The sequence below is a fragment of the Ursus americanus genome, chromosome 18 (assembly GCF_024610735.1).
Source record: "Ursus americanus isolate L20-20 chromosome 18, mUrsAme1.1.p, whole genome shotgun sequence".
Lineage (NCBI taxonomy): Eukaryota > Metazoa > Chordata > Mammalia > Carnivora > Ursidae > Ursus > Ursus americanus.
Genome location: NC_142144.1, coordinates 5,322,894 through 5,342,383, shown reverse-complemented (window position 1 = coordinate 5,342,383; position 19,490 = coordinate 5,322,894). Strand labels below are relative to the sequence as shown.

Genomic DNA, 19,490 nt, shown 5'->3' with positions numbered 1-19,490 from the left:
GGCCGGAGAGGCCATGCTTGGTGCTCTTGGTGCTGGTTTACGTGGCCTCTGCAGTCTTCATGGGTACCAGCACCCGTTCCTGGGCAGCCCCTTGTCTCTGGGAACCCACAGATTCCTTAACAGAGGGTAGCCTAGCTCAGGCCAGTGACTTTGGGGGCAGACAAGCCTGCAGTCAAGCAGAGACCCAGCTGTTTTCTGCATGATGTTGAGCCTTTCTCCTGCCTAAGCCTCAGGCTGAGTGATGGACCTGTTTGGGGATCTTAGCCTTATAGTATGAGAAAAGGACTTAGCATGGTCCCTGGCACATAGTAGTTGCTCACTAAATCCTGGCTGCTGTAAAACAGACGCATTCAGGGGTCGTGGCTTGCAATATCAGTGGCATTGTCAGACCTGCCTGTCTCAACTCGCTCACTGGATTATAAACACCTTGAAGGTACAGATCATGCTTCATCTTTAATCGTTCATATGGCAAGCATTTATTGAGCACCTCCTGTGTGCCGGGCCCTGTGGTCAGCTTTAAGGAGTCCCATGCCCTGTCCCAAGAGGGTCACAGACTGGTGGGAGAGATGGGCAGGTCTTTCCAGAAGTAGATGAAGAAGCCCAGGGAGGCTGGGGGACCACTGACGGGGCACCCAAACCCACAGCTCTAGGGGTGAGTAATTGTCACCTAGGAAAGGTGGGAAGAAGGGCATTCTACACTAGGCTGAGGCTGGCCAGAGGGATGAGCAGGGATGCATGGGAGCCAGCCAGGTGAGGAGCACAGGGAACAGCAATCAGGCAGAGGGAACAGCATATTGGGCTGCTAAGAGGTAGTGTCCTCTCAGTTAAGAACTGGGGATGACATTTTGGCCCAGTTTTCCTGACAGGAACACACCTATCTTAATCAACCTGAAGCCTCGTCATCCCCTGGAGCTTGCAAGCGTATGCGTTGAGGCTGCAAATTTAATTCTTGTCACTGTTCAGAAGATCTTGGAGCCGCTTCCTTCCCCAGCCTTTGGGTTGCCTTCGGCAGAAACCTTTTCATCACAAAGCTAGGATTAAGTTGTTTTCTTGGCCCTTCTAATTAACTCTTGTAACAGAAAGTCCCTGCCGGGTCTCTGTGATGTTGTCGTGTCTTCTCTCACCTCCTGGCTTGGCAAGGAAGAGGAAAAGCCGTGATGTTTCCTAGCGCGTGATGTTGCTTCTTTGCATGAAATCCCAGTGACTGCCGTTTTCCGATCACGCTTCTAGCTGCCAGCTACCTTTTAAGTGGCTCCAAGCTCCCCTCCCGCGAGGTGTCTGGCTGCTGGATGTTTACGGAGGAGTCTGGGCTGTGGGACCCACAGCAGTGTCCACCCAGTGTGCTCTCGTGAACGCACATCTGGGGTAAGCCCCTGCCCGGTTCTGAAGCCCGGACCTCGGAACAGAAGCAGCCACTGGGCTGCCCCCAGACACCGACTCAGGTTCCAACACATGCTTTCTTTTCGGGGGCCTGGCATTCCAGTGCCAAGCTGTGCTGCAACGGAACTTTGAAAAACATTTGAAACACAACATGGCAAGGCGGTTGCTTTTCAAAAAAAAATTTTTTTAATGTGTTTTCTCCAGTTTTTAAATTAGAACAAGCTTCGTGAGAGAAAATTAGGAAAACGTAGAACAGTTGAAAAGGAGGCAGTGTCACTCACAGCCCTCCACCCAGACTCGTTTGATGTCTCCCTTTTCTGCCTCTTCTTTGGGAGTTTTTAAATTATAATCTGATGATTCTGAACGTACGATCTCGTGTCTTTCTACCCAGCATTTTGGCTGAAGCTTTGCCCGTGTGCAACAAGCTCACTGCCGGCTGTCTCTATGGCTCTGGTCACCCCGCGAATTTACATCCTCCCGTTTACTGGACCCCGATGGTTCCCATTTTTCTCCTGTTCTAAAAAACACCCGGATGCACATTTTCACACACGTAGGCTCCTTTCCTTGTTTGAATTCCCAGAAGCGGGATGATTTTCCCAAAGGCAAGGGATACTCCCATGGCCCTTCGTCCGTGCCACCAAATGGCCTTCCCAAGGGGCCGATACACATAGGTAGGGTCCCCAGTTTTTCTTTTATTGCATGAAATACACACAACGTAAAACTTAACCATCTCAACCGTTTGTATTGCTGTGTGCCCATCACCACCATCTACCCGCAGGACGTTTCCCTCTTAAACTGAAACTCTGTTCCTATTAAACACTGACTCCCCGTCCCCTCCCTCGGCCCCCAGCCCCTGCCACTCCCCTCCCCGTCCCTGTGAGCTCCCCGACTCTAGGGACCTTATGTTAGTGGAATCATAGTATTTGTCCTTTGGTGACTGGCTTAGTTCACTCCGCATAATGTCCCTGGGGTCCGTTTCTGTTGTAACGTGTGTCCGGATTTCCTTTTTCAGGGCTGAGTACTGTTCTGTGGTGTGGCTAGACCACAGTTTGTCCATCATCATGGCCACGTGGGTGTTCTTCCCACCTTCTGTCTGCTGTGAGCACGGGTGGACAGATAGCTGTGCGAAGTCGTGCTGTCAGTTCTTTGTGGTATATACCCAAATTGCGGGACTGTAGGCTCCTTCCGTTTTTGACTTCTTGAGGACATGCCAAACGTTTTCATAGCAAATGAACCGTTTTACAATCCCACAAACCGTGCACAAGGTTTCGTTTCCATTTCTCCACAACCTCACCAGCACTTGTTAATAGGTGGTTTTTGCCTCGAATCATGGCCAGCCTCATGCATATGCGATCCAATCTTTGAATGCAGGTAAAATAGCTTTGTGGAGATAGAACTCACCATACAGTCCACCCCTACATTTTTAAAGATTTTATTTATTTAAGAGAGAGAGAGAGCGAGCATGAGCAGGGGGATAGAGAGGGAGAAGCAGACTCCCTGCTGGGCAGGGAGCCCAATGCAGGGCTTGAGCCCAGGACTCCGAGATCACGACTGAGCCAAAGGCAGACGCTTAACCGACTGAGCCACCCAGGCGCACCCCCCCCCCCGCCATCCACCCATTTAAAGTCTAAGTGGGTTTTAGTCCGTTTGTAGAGTTGTGTCCGCATCCCCACTGTTGCCTTTGGGACATTTCATCACCCCCAAAAGAAACCCTGCACCCCTTAGCAGTGGCCCTCCGTCTCCACTCATCCCCCAGACCCTGACAACTGCTGTCTATTCTCTGTCTTTATGGGTGCGCCGACTCACGACATCCAGGATAAGTGGAGTCATACGATGTGTAGTCTTTTGTGATTAGCCTCTTTCATTTACGATAGTGTTTTCGAGGCGTATCCACATGGTAGCATATATCAGAATATCCTTTTTTGTTGCCGAATACTATCTCAGTATGTGACGTACCACGTTTTATTGATTCATGGGTCAGTTGGCAAACATTTGAGTTGTTTCCGCTCTTTGGTTATTACGCGCAATGCTGCCGTGAACATCTGTGTGCATTTGCGTAGACACGTGTTTCCCCTTCACTGGGGCACGGGGTCGAGGCTGGGGCTGCTGGGTCACACGGTATTCCGTGTCGACCTTTGGAGGAACCACCGGGCTGTTCCCCAGCGGCCGCGCCATCTCGCATTCCCAACAGCAAGGTAGGAGGGCCCCGATTTCTCCGCGTCCCTGACAGCACTTGTTTTCATCTGTCTCTTTGGTTGTATCCAGCTTAGGGGAGAGAAGTGGTGGCCCCTGTGGTTTTGATTTGCATTTCCCTGCTGGCTAATGATGTTGGGCGTCTTCTCATGTGCTTATTGGCCGGTTGCGTGTCGTCTTTGGAGAGATACCTGTTTAGATCCTTTGTCCATTTTTTAATTGGGTTATTTGTCTTTTTTGTTATTAAGTTGTAAGAATTGTTTATATATTCTCGGTAAATCGCTTCTCAGTTATAAATATGCAAATATCTTCTCCCATCGTGTGGGTTTTTGTTTTCTCAATAGTGTCTTTATTTTTTTTTATTTTTTTTAAGATTTTATTTATTTATTTGACAGAGAGAGAGACAGCCAGCGAGAGAGGGAACACAGGCAGGGGGAGTGGGAGAGGAAGAAGCAGGCTCCCAGCGGAGGAGTCTGATGTGGGACTCGATCTCAGGACTCCAGGATCACGCCCTGAGCCGAAGGCAGACGCTTAGTGACTGAGCCACCCAGGCGCCCCAATAGTGTCTTTATTTTTTTTGTTGTTAAAGATTTTATTTATTTATTTGAAAGCGAGAGAGAGAGAGAGCACACAAGCCGGGTAAGGGGCAGAGGGAGAAGCAGACTCCCTGCTGACCAGGGAGCTCAATCGGGACTCCATCCCAGGACTCTGGGATCATGACCTGGGCTGAAGGCAGATGCTTAACTGACTGAGCCACCCAGGTGCCCCATCAACAGTGTTTTTAGAAACACAGACATTTTTTATTTCGATGAGGTCCAGCGTGTCCATTTTTGCTTCTGTCACTTGTGCCTTTGGGGTCACAGCTAAGAAGGCTTTGCCCTGCCCAGGTCACAAAGATCTATTCCTATGTTTTCTTCTGAGTTTTGTAGTTTTAGCGCTTAAATAGGACCAAAATGTTTAAACAGAGGACTGTAGTGATGTCTCCTGGGTGGGTAAGGAAGACTGGGGACAGGGACAGAGGTGCGGCAGGGCGAGGCAGGCCTCCAGGGGTATTTGGGCACAGGGACAGAAGTGCGGCAGGCAGGGCAGGCCTCCGGGGGCATCTGGGCCCTGGGCAGAGAGAAAAAAGCAGATGCAGGAAAGGGGAGGGACTCGTGCTGCTCTGGGGATGAGAGGCTTCCGGCCACGGTAGGCCCTGTGGTCCCTTGTTGACCTCTTCATACGCGTGTAGACGCTCATGGGTACCTGCCAGGTGTCAGGCACTTTGCGAGGCGCTGGTGGGACAAAGTATAAAAAGGAAAGGCCAAGTGCTGGCCTTGAGCTCTGTCCAGTGAGGGATGCAGATCGATGAGCAGAAGGTTGTCTGCTGATGAGGGGAGTGGGGAGACGCGGAGCGTAGGACGCTCAGTGCGATGCCCGTGTACTGTGCTGTGCCCAGGAGGCCCCGTCTCTAGCTGGGGGAGGACGTGCCAGTGGGGGGGGGGGCTATGGAGGAGAGCTGGGTGAGGAGGGGCACCCATGTGGAGCGTATAGGACCGTGAGGAGCGGGTGGGGATGTCCAGGGAAGTCACCTTCTAAGTCGGCCCTTGATTTCCTGCTTGTTTTACAGACAGGCACGCCCTGGGTTTAGAGGGGCCGATGCTCAGCGAACTGTGGAGGCCACTCCCCATCTCCCCCTACCACTCACCCAGCCCCCCACCCCAGAAACAGCCACCCTCCCTCTCCCCGCTAGTCCTCTTCTGTTGCTCCCGATCCCCCAGCACGATCCCCCAGCACGACTTCGTTCCTCTGTTCTCAGGCACTGCTCGTGGACAACCCCTGACGGCCGGTGAGGACGCAGGGACAGACCTTCCTCCCTGCCCGCTCTGCTCCCACCCACAGCCCTCCTGCCCATCCCGACCTCCAGCACAGCCCGGAGTCCTTGTGGGGGATCTGGGTCATTGTTGTGGGGACTTCCGGGATGTGATGGGGGGAGCTGGGCAGAGAGGAGGGCAGGGCGGACCGAAGCTGGAAGCTCCCCCTTCTTGGTGTCAGCAGTGTGGGAGAGGGGGCAGGGCTGAAGCGGATGGAGGAGGAGGCACTGGGGGAGGGGATGAACAGGGGGCTCTGAGGAGCAGCCCAGGAGCGTGACCCAGGAGGGTGGGCTGCACAGAGGCCTGGGGGGATGGCCAGTGGCCCGGGAATTCAGGCCCCCCGGCTGTGGCCGTGGAGGGCTATTGGTGAGGGGGCTTCGTAAGAGCACTTTCCATAGAGTAGCCCGGAGAAGCTGAATTGCAATGGACTGAGGGCCAAGTTGGAAGGTGAGTCTGTGGGGCCAAGCAGACGTAGACTTCTCTTGAGAAATTTGGACCAAGAGAGAAGTTAAAGGGACACCAGAAGAATCGAGAGTCCTGGGAGGGTTGCATTAGGGTTCGGGGGAGTTGGAACGGGGCGTTGCAGACTCCAAGGGTCTGAAGTCACTGGGGAGGAATGAGCCTAAAGACGCGGGTGGAACGGTTGGCTTTGCTGGAATGTAGTAAAAGAAATAACTTTTTAATGGTAAAGTGGCCTTCCTCAGGATGTGGCAACATCCCGTTGCTAGAGATATTTGAGCAAAAAGGGTTGGAGGCCTGTCAGGGGTGTTACCATTCAGATCCTGTGCAGGAAGGCAAGTTGGCCTAGGTGAGGGATGGCAGGCGTCTAGGAAGCATAGCAGTGTTCACTTTCCATCCAGTTCCAGCGCCCCTGGACAGGCATCACTAAGCGATCATGGCACGCTGAGCACAGCGCTCCAGACAGCCTCTAATGACCCACCCGAGATAGTTCACACCGCGTTGCCCCTCGACTCTCCCTGCCCCAGGACTCTGACCCCCCCTTCCCTGCCGTAAAATGGGTCCATGTCTTCCTGCCGCAGGGAAGGCTTACGAGATCACCTACGTGAGGCTGAAATTCCACACCAGCCGCCCCGAGAGCTTTGCCATCTACAAGCGCACCCAGGCCAGCGGCCCGTGGGAGCCCTACCAGTACTACAGTGCCTCCTGCCAGAAGACCTACGGCAGGCCCGAGGGCCAGTACCTGCGCCCTGGCGAGGACGAGCGCGTGGCCTTCTGCACCTCCGAGTTCAGCGACATCTCCCCGCTGAGTGGCGGTAACGTGGCCTTCTCCACGCTGGAGGGCCGGCCCAGCGCTTACAACTTCGAGGAGAGCCCCGTGTTGCAGGTCAGAGGGGAGCCGGGCCTGGCGAGTCGGGACTGGGCTGCAGGGGGGGATCCCTGGGCCTGGGGGAGCACAGGAAAGTCACGAATGGAAGGACACAGGGGGTCCTATGGGATCCCACGGTTTTCAGATCTTAAACAACAGAGGCCTTTGTGGTGTCTATGCGTGTTGTGGACTCCACCACTGAGATACATGGAGGAGGACCTGCTCAGCCAAGCAGAAGTGTCCCTTCCCCTGCGTGCTGTGGCAGAGCCCTGTGGCTCCCGGGAGCCCTTCCTTATGTGGCTGGGGACACTGAGGCCTGGACTGGTGAAGGGGTTTGCCAGGGGCACGCATGAGTTGGTGGAAGGGCCCAGACCAGAACCTGAGTGTCCTGACTCCTCACTGGTGCTCTTTCTAGAACCTTCTAGAGCACTCTCCCAAGGGCCTTGCTTCCTTCCTCTGTGAACTGATACCATTGCCTGCCCCGTGTGTCCCCGGGGGCTTTATGAGGATAAAATGAGAAATGTGAAAAGAACATGAGTTTGGGAATCGTAGAGTCCTGGTTCCGTGCTGTAAGGCGGTGCTCTCCAGAATATTCTACAGTGCAGAAGTCATCTCTAGCTGTGTCGTCCAGGATGGTAGCCACTAACCACATGTCTGTAGAACCCTAGAAATGAGACTAGCGTGACCGAGGAATTGAAGTTATTTTATTATTATTTTTTTAAGAGTTTATTTATTTGAAAGAGAACAGGAGCAGGAGAGGGGGCAGCAGAGGAAAAAGGAGAAGCAGACTCCCCACTGAGCAGGGAGCCTGATGTGGGGCTCAATCCCAGGACCCTGAGATCATGACCAGAACTGAAGACAGATGCTTAACCGACTGAGCCACCCAGGTGCCCCTTAAGTCTTATTTTAATGAATTTTAATTAGAATTGCCTGGTGTGGACAGGCAACTGTGAAGCGGCTGACACCGTGCTTGGCACGTAAGAGGTGCCCAATCACACTTTGAAGGGAAGAGCTCCCAGTGGCTCAAGGAGAGGCCCGTAGCCATGTCCGTTCACACGTCCCGCTGTCCAGCCCACCGGGGTCTGCTCAGGTTCGTGGCCTTACCAGTATTGGTCCCCACGCATGGCCACATTCCTGAGTGTCAGTGACCTTTCACCTACAGACGTGGAGCTCTGCTGGATGTTTCTGAGCGCTGGTCAACCCTCTAGTCCAGGTCCCTGGGTCTCCTGTGCCGAGAAAGTCTGCCCTGCCTTCTCTCGACAGGCTCAGAACATTCCCTTTGCTGGTCAGAGATAAACAGGGCGCGAGGGGTAGAATTCCTGTTTCTCTCTAAAAGGAACACTTAGGCCCAGGAGGAATTATGTTCCTGCTCGGGCTGCCCAGCACAGGAGCACGTGGAATCAGGTGGTTTGGGGTCCCCAAGACCACCCTGAGGTTCAGTGATGGTCTTGAGGGACTCACAGAACTCAAGACAGCCGTGAAAACCCCAGCGACAAGAGGTGCCCGGAGCCGGGTCCAGGAAGGACCAGGTGTGGGGCTTCCTGTCGTCCTCTCCCAGTAGAGTCGTGGGGATGGCATTTATTTCTCCCACCAACCATGTGACGGTATGGAGGGTACTGTCAACCAGGGAGGTTCGCCTCTGCCTAGGAGTCGGTCACATAGACGGCCGGTCTAGGTCACATTGCTGACCTTAACCTTCCGCTCCCGCAGAGGGCAAGCTGATCCTATGCGGCCCAAGGCACCCGTATAAACCAGTTGTTAGCATAGACTGTCTGGAGAGGCCCAAGACCACGGGCGAGCAAAGACACTCTTATCAAACAGGGCACTCCAAGGACTTAGAAGCGACCTCCCAGGAGCGGGGGACAAAGGCCAGGCCTCTCTTTGGGCAAGGCTAATCCTTTAAGATACAGGATCACATTTCCAGATGCCCAGGTCCTCTTTGTCTCATTAAAAATGTTCGCATGTCATCATCGTGATTCTGTTTAAAATGACAATTTCTTCTCCACGGGGCTCCAAGCTCTGTAGATTACCAATTATTAGCCAAGGTCATCAGAAGACAAGCAGAGGGTTGGGCCCCCTGTTCCTGTGTCTGAGCCATCACCCCGGGGCAGAGGCTCAGGCTGAGACCCTTCCATGACTTGTTGTCTCCTATGTGCTGGGCGTTGTCCCGACAGAGAAACAACGTCTTCAGAAATGCTCCCCCCACCCAGCCCCCTGCTCCCAGGTGGAACCCAAGGTCAGAGAAGGATGACAAAAGACAAACCCACCTTGCCCTTCTGTCCTTCCTTCTGGGCACGTCTGGGACGGTGGCTTCCTCTGAGGACTTGGAGCATTTTGGGTGGGAAGTAATGAAGGGTGTGTCCGCGTGCTGCGGGGTCTTGGGTCCCTCTGTTCCCCATGAGGGGCCAGGGACCCTGGGGAGAAGGCCGGCTTGCCACGGCAGAATCGGGCCACCAGACCCGAGTGGCCACCTGAGCGTCTCCTCTGCGGGGTGCTGGCTGGAGCAGAAGCTCCCCGCCCCCTGCCTCGTAATGCCACATCCTGGACCCCAGGGTCTGGCCGAAATCTGCCTGAGAGCCCACTCGTGGTTTTGGCTGGGGCCATTATAAGCTGCAAAAGCCCATTGTACCTTGGGGCTCCGGGTTGCCCTGAAATGACCTTTAAGGCATCAGGAGGAGTCCCATACGATTCGGGCCGAGGGAACAAATTCCCCTCTCTCTCCCAGCCCACAGCCCCATGCATGCTGGGCTCCCCCGTCCCAGGCACTAGCTCTCTGCTCCAGGGACCCGGCAGCATCAGCACGGCCTGGGCATTTGCTAGAAAGGCAGAGCCTCAGGCCCCGCCCCTGACCTCTGCCTCAGAGGCTGTGTTTTAACCAGATCCCTGAAGGCACACTGACATTTGCGAGGCATTTTGCTTTGAGGAGTGACGGGCACTTTCAAACTCGGCTCGGTGCTAAGGCTCCCACTTAAGTTTTTCTGGTGCCGGCCCCTTCCTCCCCAGCAGAAACCTCCTTGAGCAGAGGCCCCGGGTCCCAGGCAGTGGGCTGGCGAGCTGCTGAGCTCAGAGGGAGCCACAGAGACCCGCTGGCTTACGTTTCATGCTGGGACCTGAAGACAGACTTTGCCAGAAGTTCGTTTCTGCCCTGATGGGCCTGATTGCTAAACCAGGAGCTCCTGGGCTGAATTAAAACGCTGATTAAAATTCAGCTGGAGCTGCCTCTGTGTACCTCTGATTATAACAGCAGGCGGATGAAAATGTCAGCCTTCACGTGGGCTCTCCCCTCCTTCCCCGCCGCGCTCTTCCAGGGGGAGGTGTCATTCAGCGATCAGCAGGTATTTACTGAGCGCCTGCTACGTGCCAGGCAGAGCCTGGGGGCTGGGGATGCCGTGAGAACAAGGGGCCCCAAATCCCTACTCTTGTAGGGACAGGTGTCACCTGGGGCAGGGGACTGGCTGTGGGAGCCTAAGCGTGTGGGAAGCCTGGAAACTAGGACCTGCCCCGCATCAGGCCCAGCTGAGTGGGGGAGAAGGGCACTGGGACATGTCCTCCCTCCGCTAATCTCTAGGATGCGGGCGCAGAAGCCGCTGGGAGAAGTTAAGTGACCTGCGTGACAAGTGATAGGTTGGGCTGCTTCGGCCCTGTGTCCCAGCACCTCGGCCACTTACTGGGCGTGACCCTACCCCACGCCCCACTGCTGCCATTGACCATCCTCCTCCAAACACCCTTGTGGGGTTGGCACAGTTCCTTGTCCCATTTTACAGATGGGGAAGGGGACCCTCCGAGACGTTGAGTAACTCCCCAAAGTTGCACAGCCTATAAGCGGCCTGGCCCCCAGACGGGCATGATCCCAAAGCACAGGCTCCTTATTTCTGCACCGTTTTTGGGATTTGTCTAAGCAAGGTTTGTCCCTGGGGCCCAGGAGACCCCCAGCGCAGCCGGCTGGACCTTCAAGCAGAGCAGGGTGAGAGCAAATACTCAGGAGCCTGCTGATGCCTTCCCTCCTCTGTCCCCCCCCCCCCCAGGAGTGGGTCACCAGCACCGAGCTCCTCATCTCCCTGGACCGGCTCAACACGTTTGGGGACGACATCTTCAAGGACCCCAAGGTGCTGCAGTCCTACTACTATGCCGTGTCCGACCTCTCTGTGGGTGGCAGGTAGGTGGGAGGCAGGACGGTGGGGCCGGGGACCCCAGGACCCTGAGCGGTGGGCAGAAAGAAGGCGGCCGCCATGTGGGGGTCAGCCAGTGGCTGCTGTGGCAGGTGAAGGAGCCATTTCAGAATTCTCAGGGTCGGGGGGGACAGGATCCTGGTGCCCTGGGCCCGGCGTTCAAGGCCTTCATGGCCCAGCCCCATCCCAGCTCCTGCATTTCCTGCATCAGCTGTTTCCACCACCGTGCGCGGGACCGGTGAGACCTTCACGCCTCTGATCCCTCCACCTGGGGGTCCCTGCCCCTTCGCTTTTGTCCTCCCTCCCTGCATTCCTTCCTTCCTTCCTTCTTCCTTCCTTCTTCCTTCCCCTCCTCCTTTCCATCTTCCCTTCCTCCCTTCCTCATCCTTCCTTCCTTCCCTTCTGTTCCTCTCCCTTCCCCCCTTCCTCCTTTTTCTTTCCAAGGCAAGCTGGTTAGGGATGACGCGGGCAGGTGCAGGGCTTGAAGCTTACAAAGCTTTACTCCTGTCATCACTCCTGGTTTTACAAACCACGAAGCCCATCCACCCCGTTCCTGCCTCAGTCTCCTGCTAACCTTGGGCATGGTCAGGCTTCATGGGGACCCAAACGTTTTTAATAAGACTTTGAGGCACCTCCATGCAGACGAACAGCTCAGGCCACTCCAGAGCCCTACGGCCGACTACTTGGAAGGGGCCCCAAGTGAGCAGGGGCTGCGTTTTTGGCCCCCTCTCTCCTGTGGGAAGTGCTGGGCTCTGCTGTCTGGACCCCTGGTGCTGGCTGCACGTCTCTGCTCTCTGGGAAGCCGGGGCTGCCCTAAGGGCAAAGGCCTTGTCTTCCTCAACATCCCCAGCCTGTCTCCCGCGTGGCCGCCAGTACTGGGCACGCGTGGCGGGCTGTGGAACCAGGGCAGGCACACACGGTGTCGTCAGCAGGAACGCTTGGGGGCTTCCTTCTTGGAAAAGAAAGAGGAAGACAGAGGTGTTCCCGCCCCAACCTCAAGGGGGTGGCAGACAGTAATCAGATTACTCTCCAAGGAACATGTCCGCGCACCCCAGAGTAACGAGGATGGGGGCCAGGGCAGGGTACTCCGGCGGTCAGGGAGACTGCTCTGCAGACGGGGGGCCCAGCCAAGGTGGGAGGAGGCCAGCATCCGGGGCAGAAGGGCCCATGTGTGCCGCGTCCGGAGACAAGGCTGGAAGATGGACCGAGTTCATTCATGTCCCACAGGCAGTGGGAAGCCGTGGAAGGATTTGGCCAGGGTAGTCACAGGGTTTGAAAAGGCCCCAACCCCCTGACATCACATGTGGAAGGATAGAAGGAGAGAGAAGACAGAGAACGTTAGGAAAGTGGCCGTGGAAGCGGGTGGTAGGGCAGAGAGAAGCTTGCGGGTCTGCAGGCTGTCTGGGATGGGAAGTCAGCTTGCTGTGGGGGTGATGGCCTGTGTGGGTGGGAAGCAAGGAGCTTCTGGAACGCGGGGACACTTGGGTGGCGTTCAGAGAGGTGGAGAAGTGCAGAAAGGGAACGCAGGGCCCAGCTGCCTGCGCTCGCAGTGTCTGCCCCCTCCGGGGCACGCTGGGGCTGGGAGTGAAGGAGAGGTGGGGTGTCTATGAGGGCCCCTCTGCGCCTCTTCCCCTGCCACTCGCACACCTGATTTGGGGCAAACCACTGGGAGGAGGTGCTCTCCATGGATGGCGGGCTGGTGGCAAGCTCCAGCGCCTGCTGTCAGGGGGCTTCGGGCCAGAGAACATCTGGGCCCCAGCTGTCAGAGCCAGACCACCCTCGGGCCTGCAGCTGGCTGGGGGGCAGGTGGGCTGGTACCCTGAGTCCCACAATGGCCTAGAAGAATTTCATTCTTTCCCTGGGGGTCAGAGGGCTTCATGGAGGAGGGTGGTGTTTGCAGACCTCCCCGGGGACATGGGCGGTCCTTTGTCCCAAGACCAGGGATCACCATCTCTCAAGACTGCTTGGTGTCCACCTCACCCCGCCAGAAATGCTGGGGCGTTCCCTGCCTACCAGGGGCTCCCGTGGAGGAAACAATGCCCTGTGCCCCCCCCAAGCCCTGTGTCCCCAAAGTAGAGAAGACACTGGGGGTGCTGGCAGCGGTCAGCAATTTCCTAACACCCACTGAGTGCGGAGCATGGAACGTAGCTTACGGGAGCCACCGCGTGTCCAGGGGCGCGGGGTCTGCGTGGAGTAGAGCAGGCGGCAGATTCTAGCCCGGCCACTCAGCACCTGTCCTTCGTGGCCTGAGCCTCTGTTTCCTCATCTGTGAAATGGGGGCGGGGGTGGTCCCTCCCACTGCAGCAGGGACGCTCCCACAAGAAGGTATGAGCTTGGTTAGGGGCGGCACAGAGGAAGGCTGGAAGCTGGACGTCGTGGTGGCCCCACGGGCTCACTTGTGTCTGCCCAGTTCTGCCAGTCGCCTGTCCCTGTGGACAGCTGGATGCAGTGGGACGCGGGCCCCAGGGGCTGTCCCAGAGGCACAGACTCACCGCAGACTTGAGATGAGTTGGGGGCCGTCCTCGGTAAGGAGCGACCTCTTTCTCACCCCTGTAGACACGAAGGAGGACTGCGTGAGGCAACTTGCTGGCTGCCCCCTTCCTCCACCCCGCCTGGGGGCTGCCCTACCTTCCACCTGGAGACTGGGAGGACTTCTTTCTGGGTCCCTCTCGGCTAGGACTCCTGCAGCAGCAGCCTCGCAAATGTTGCCATTCCTAACAGCTGGCCTGGGATAGCCTATGTGTGCCTCAGTTCCCCCATCCGTGGAATGGGAAGGATAGCAGGCTCGTGAAGACCCTGGGTTTGTCCGCGGCCGGAGCTCAGAAGAGCGCAGCGTGGCCAGCTTTCCGTTACTGTTGCCCCCCGGGGCTCATAGTAGGGCTTCCCTGCAGCTCCGTCACTGAGCGGCCGGATCAGGGGCTACCTGGGGATGAGCCCCTCCTCTGACGGTGCCTTCCCCAGTTTCTGGACCCCAATCTCCGTGTTCCCCCAGGTGCAAGTGCAACGGGCACGCCAGTGAGTGTGGTCCCGACGCGGCGGGCCGGCTGGTCTGCCGGTGCCAGCACAACACCACGGGCACCGACTGCGAGCGCTGCCTGCCCTTCTTCCAGGACCGCCCGTGGGCCCGGGGCACGGCCGAGGCTGCCAACGAGTGTGTGCGTGAGTGTCCTGGGACTCTGGGCACCGGAGGCCAGAGGCCGTGGCTCTGGCGGGGGAGCAGACTCCCTGAGACCCGGCAGCAGGGGCTGCTCCTGATGCTAAGCCCCCCTGTCGCTGCAGGGATGAGGAGGGGCGGGGAGAGAGCGGGAGGGGGCCTGTGTTCCTCCGTCTTGCCCCTACAGAGCACAAAGCGATCCCCCAGACCAAATCCCCGGGTTGAGCGGCTGTGGGCGGGAGGGCTGGGAAGGCCCCCCCCGCTGTTCTTTGTTTCAATGGCTCCCACTACAGCTGCTAATGAAAGCCAGAACAGAAGGCCCCAGGTCCTGGGGGGTGCTGACCTGCCCACCCAGCCTCTCCCACGGCCCCCCAGGCAGCCTTTGATGTCCTGGTCCCCATGTGATGTGGCTTTGACCACAGAACCTCAGAGCCAGGCTAGAGAGGATGGGGCCGGCATACCTTCCCCGGGGACGTGGGGCTGCACACAGTGGGGTTGGGACTGTCCGTCACCATCAGTCCCAGCCCCCACCCCAGCTTCCCGGGGCTCCGAGCCCTGACCTGCCCCCCTGATAGTCACCTGAACTGCTTTGGGCTCCCCGTGTGTAGCTGGCCATCACCGGGCCCTGGATCCCGACTGCTGGCAGCCAGAGCTGGGGCGGGGAGGGGGACAGCCTGTCCTGTGAACAGCGTAGTGCTGCCTGCGGGAGCTTCCCAGGGCCACCGTGGTCCTCATGGGGTTCTGTTGCCCTCACTGGCCTGCCTCCACCAGGAAGCCCTCCCTGGGGCCAAGGAGGCAGTGCTGGCTGGCTCACCCATTCTGAGCCTGAGGCTGTCTCCATGATGGGGACACAAAAAGCCAGACCACTTCTTCTGTCATGTCCTTGCCCAGTGGTCACATCTCTGTCCTCTCCACCATCAGCCGGGAAGCCGGGGCTTCGTGCCTGACCGCTTGCCACCCCCCGGCGCAGGCAGCCCTGAGCTCGGCCTCACCCAGGTCCCTCCAGCCCACCTGACTGTATCCTGTGTAGTCTGCCTTGGTCCCAGCCCCATCACCCCTTCTCCAGGCCTGACTCTCCCCCTGCCCTGCTCGCCAGCCTCCAGCCCGGCTCCACCCGCGGCCTGAGGCCCTTGTAAAGTGCCAGCACAATTACTCCCAGCCCCTGGCGGACCCTCCCAAAGCTGGCCTTGCTCCAAAGTGAAGTCTACTGACCATGGCTGTCTGGCCTCCCTGGATCAGGCTCTGCTGACCTCTTGACCCCATAGCTGCCCCCACACCCCTCCCTGTCCTGTCAGGTGGCCCATCAGGTGACCTGCCAGCTGCCCAGCACTGGGTAGATCTTCTCTGGCTGTCCACGGTTTATGCTGTGGCCCTCACCTCCTGCCTGGGACTCCCCCCGCCCTGAGGACAGCCCGTCGGGTCCCTCCTTCAGCTCCCAGAGCCTCCCTGCAGCCCTCTGCCTGTAGGACTTCCACTTGCTTGCTGCATCTGGCCTCTGTCAAACAGTGGGCAGCCCTGTTCGTGCTACTCGCTGGGCCCCCCAATCTGGGCTCACCATGGGAGTTGAGACTGCCAGAGCGACCCTTAGTACATACTCCTTTTTTAATGAATTAGTGAGTGAAGGGGTGACCTGTATTTCCGCATCGGAATAACCTCATGGTCACTAGGAGCCAGGTCTATGCAATTCTTAGGGCTGAGAGGATCCACGGGACAGCTAGGAGTGAGCCACACGGCCACTCCAGAAGGTGGCCAGCCGTGATCCGTGCCTGCGGATGGTGTGTCCGGCTCTCCTGGGAGGGTCCTGGGTCTTGGGGCCCCCTTTGCTCTTGAGAGTCCTGTCTGGGAAGATCAGTCGACTGGTCTCTATATCCTTGATCAAGCTGGGCCTGCACTCATCCTGGACCTTCCTGGAGCTGCCGGCTCCTTCATCACCAGGAGGCCGATGGGCCCAGCCTCCCCCGCCGCTGGGCGCCAGCCACTCACGCGCCGCCCCCTGCCTCCTGCCCACAGCCTGCAACTGCAGTGGCCACTCGGAGGAGTGCGCCTTCGACCGGGAGCTCTTCCGCAGCACGGGCCACGGCGGGCGCTGCCTCCGCTGCCGGGACCACACGGCCGGGCCACACTGCGAGCGCTGCCAGGAGGACTTCTATCGCTGGAGCCCTCGGACGCTGTGCCAGCCCTGTGACTGCCACCCGGCAGGTAGCAGGCCCCACCTCCTGGCCCCCGCCCCCTGCCCCGATCGGGGCCCCCGCTGCCCTGTGCCCTTCCTCCCCCAGGCTCCCTGCGCCTCCAGTGTGACGCCTCGGGGACCTGCGTCTGCAAGCCCACGGTGACGGGCTGGAAGTGTGACCGCTGCCGGCCCGGGTTCCACTCGCTCAGTGAGGGAGGCTGCAGGTGAGGCGGCCAGGGCAGTGGGTGTGGACGGCCACGCAGGGCACAGCTGGTGGACTGGACATGAATGCCAGGAAGTGGGAGGAAGAGGATAGTAGCTGTCTTTCCCTCCTTCCTTCCATCCCTCTGTCCGTCATTCCGTCTCATTCTTACCCCAGTCCCCCCAGTCCCATGCAAGGACTAGAGACACTCAGTCCCTGGAAACTGTGAGACAGGCCATGAGTCCCATGGAAGCCCGGCTGGTCTTGGGGGTCAAGGGCAGGCTTCCCACGAGAGGCACGGAGTTCTAGTGTGAGGCCTGAGAAGGGAGGGCTGCCAAGATAGGGCAGAGGGACAGGTGTTCCAGGCGGAGGAAGAGCACATGCAAAGGCTCAGAGGCAAGTGCAAGGCAAAGCTCAGTATGGATGAGCGGGGGGTACAGGGCAGGAGGGTGCACAGAGGAGGACGGTCTGAGGGGCCTCGGAGGCCTCAGGAGGAGCTGTGGACAGGCATGAAGCAGGAGTGGGATGAGGTTGGAGGCTGGGGTAGAGGCTGCAGCAGGAACAGCTGGGAGACGTGGCAGCTCGCACTAGGGTTTGGCCACAGAGAGGCAGAGAACCGGACAGATTGCAGAGCCCCTTGGAAGGCAGAGTTGGCAGGAGGTGATCATCAGGGAGCAGAAGAAGTAGGGGTGAAGGCTGAGCCCCTACCCCTGGGTGTAGGGAGGCCATTCACGACAGGGAGCACAATACGGGGGGAGACTGAGTCTGCGGTGCTGCTGGGGCATCCAAGGGGAGAGAGACAGACGGGCTCCCCGGGTCCAGACCTCAGAAGAGGGGCCTAACATGCCGGTCTAACCCAATCACTTGATTGAGAAACACCCATGACCGAAAAAATAAAGCTCTTAGAATCTCAGAAACACTTAAACGAACTTGGCTTTGGTTACAACAGGCTCTTTGTGTATTTGAAAGGCAGAGGAAATGCATTGGGGCTGGATGGGGAGTCTTGGATGCCCCCACAGAATATTCAGTGAGTCTAGGCACAACTCTGGCCATGAGACAGGAACTTGCATGTCTCCCCAGGGTTTCTCAGGCCGCTGGGCCTTTGCATATGCTCCTACCCCGGAGTATTCTCCTTGCAACCCCCTGCCTCTCCTGGCCTTGTCGAGCAAACCCCTCTGCTTTCTACAGCTCTCAGCCGAGGTATCACTCCCCCAGGAATTCTTCCCTCTACCTGTCCTCTTGTCCCTTACCCCAAGCTCCTTGGTGTACCTACAGCCTTTCGCATTTCCTCACAGAACATATCAAAATACAGCACCTACCTGTTTGCTTGTCAGTCTTCAGTTGACTGTAGGCTTTGTGAGGGCAGGAACCATGTCTTGTCGGATGGCGGATGGATGGATGGATGGATGATTGGATGGATGGATGGATGGATGGATGGATGGATGGATGGATGGATGATTGGATGGATGGATGGATGGATGGATGGATGGATGGATGGATGGATGGATGGAAAGGTGCATAGATGGGTGGGTGGGTCAATCGATAGAAGGCTGGAAGGATGAATAAATGGATGGGTGGTTGGAAGAATGTACAGGTGAATGAGTGGGTGGGTCGGCAGATGGATCCTTCTTCAGGTGAGTGGATGGGTCCCTTCCTTGGCAAGGTGGGAGTAGTAAAAGCCAGGCGGCAGGCTCTTGGGTCAGCCTGCCTCCTGGTCCTCTAGGGAATGGGGAAGGATGGAGAAGTTCCCTCCCAGGAGGATGGGCTAGCCTCCCTCCAGAACCGCTCATCGGATACCTTTCCTACCGTCCCATCTCCTTGGCAGACCCTGCGCCTGCAGTGCGGCCGGCAGCCTGGGCACCTGTGACCCCCATGGCGGACGCTGCCCCTGCAAGGAGAACGTGGAAGGCCACCTGTGTGACAGGTGGGTGAGCCGACCCAACCCTCAGCTTGCTGGGAGTGACTTCGGGGCTTGTGGTGGGAGAGGAGCAGGGGCAGGGTCCGTACGGACCTGGGTGATTTCACCGCCTGTCCCCCTTCCTGGAGCACCATGGGTCTGCCATCCTTGAAGTTATCTGAAGGTTTCAACACTGTTTATACTTTTTTGAAAGATTTATTTATTTGAGAGAGAGAGAGTGAGCACGGGAGGGGAAGAGGGAGAAGAAAAGAGAACCTTGAGGGGGTCCTCCTGAGCCTCAGTTTGCCTGTTTGTGAAATGGGGCGGCTTGAGGAGATGTGTTCCTCAGAGCTGGCTGGGCATCGGGGGGTCATCGACGGCTTCTTACGAACCCAATACGTCTGCCCCGGCCAGCTCACACAGAGCCCCCAGGTGCAGACCAGAGTCTGTGAAAGGTTTCTCCAGGGCTCCTTGGAGAAATGGCTGATTCCGGGGCTGGGGCCGGGACCATGCCAGATGAGCCCAGAGTGTCTGGTCGTCACAGAGAGCAAGGAAGTGCTTAATGAAAAACAAAACCAGATGGAAACGAACAGAAAAAACTCTAAACCAAGATGGGGGCCTTTGTCAAAAGGACACAAGCACCAACCTGAAAGAGCTCCCAAAGCTGGAACGATTTGAACAACAAAATAAATAATGACGGTGTTGGATCATAACCCAAAGAATCAAATAAATACCCGCGAGTCCACACTGATAGAAACAGATGAGGGGAAAATAAATATACCGGCACGGAAGACACCTCTTCCTGGCAAAAGAATTCTAAATAATAAATGTAGAAGGAAAGGGGGAAATAGGGAATCGGTTCGAATTTCACAGTAACGGTCACGGGCAAGAGCCGTCTAACTGGGCAGAATTTTAAGGAGAAGCAGGATGTTTGCATTGCCCCAAGTATCTCCCTTGCAAAATATTTGGTAATTACTGTGGTGGTCTCAGCGTGTGTCCACACGTCTTTAAGACCCCACTCTCCGGGGGCTGGGGCTTAACTCCCCGCGCTGCCCGCTGCATTTAGCGACTTTGTTCTGATGGCGAGAATGTGGCCATTTTGCGGTGCAGGAGCGCGCGGGGCGGGCAGCACCTTGACCGGCCGG

The 19,490-nt window shown here is 57.4% G+C and overlaps 1 protein-coding gene across 2 annotated transcripts in view; it reads left to right on the top strand.

Annotated features, from left to right (window-relative positions):
- Nucleotides 1-19,490, top strand: part of LAMC3 (laminin subunit gamma 3) — a 56,611-nt gene that overhangs the window by 7,785 nt on the left and 29,336 nt on the right. For both annotated transcript variants that reach the window (XM_045771159.2, XM_045771161.2), the window contains exons 2-7: nucleotides 6,467-6,771; nucleotides 10,779-10,909; nucleotides 13,915-14,081; nucleotides 16,087-16,275; nucleotides 16,353-16,470; nucleotides 18,274-18,372. In XM_045771159.2, the coding sequence (XP_045627115.2) occupies nucleotides 6,467-6,771; nucleotides 10,779-10,909; nucleotides 13,915-14,081; nucleotides 16,087-16,275; nucleotides 16,353-16,470; nucleotides 18,274-18,372 (1,009 nt within the window). The remainder of the gene's footprint in view (nucleotides 1-6,466; nucleotides 6,772-10,778; nucleotides 10,910-13,914; nucleotides 14,082-16,086; nucleotides 16,276-16,352; nucleotides 16,471-18,273; nucleotides 18,373-19,490) is intronic.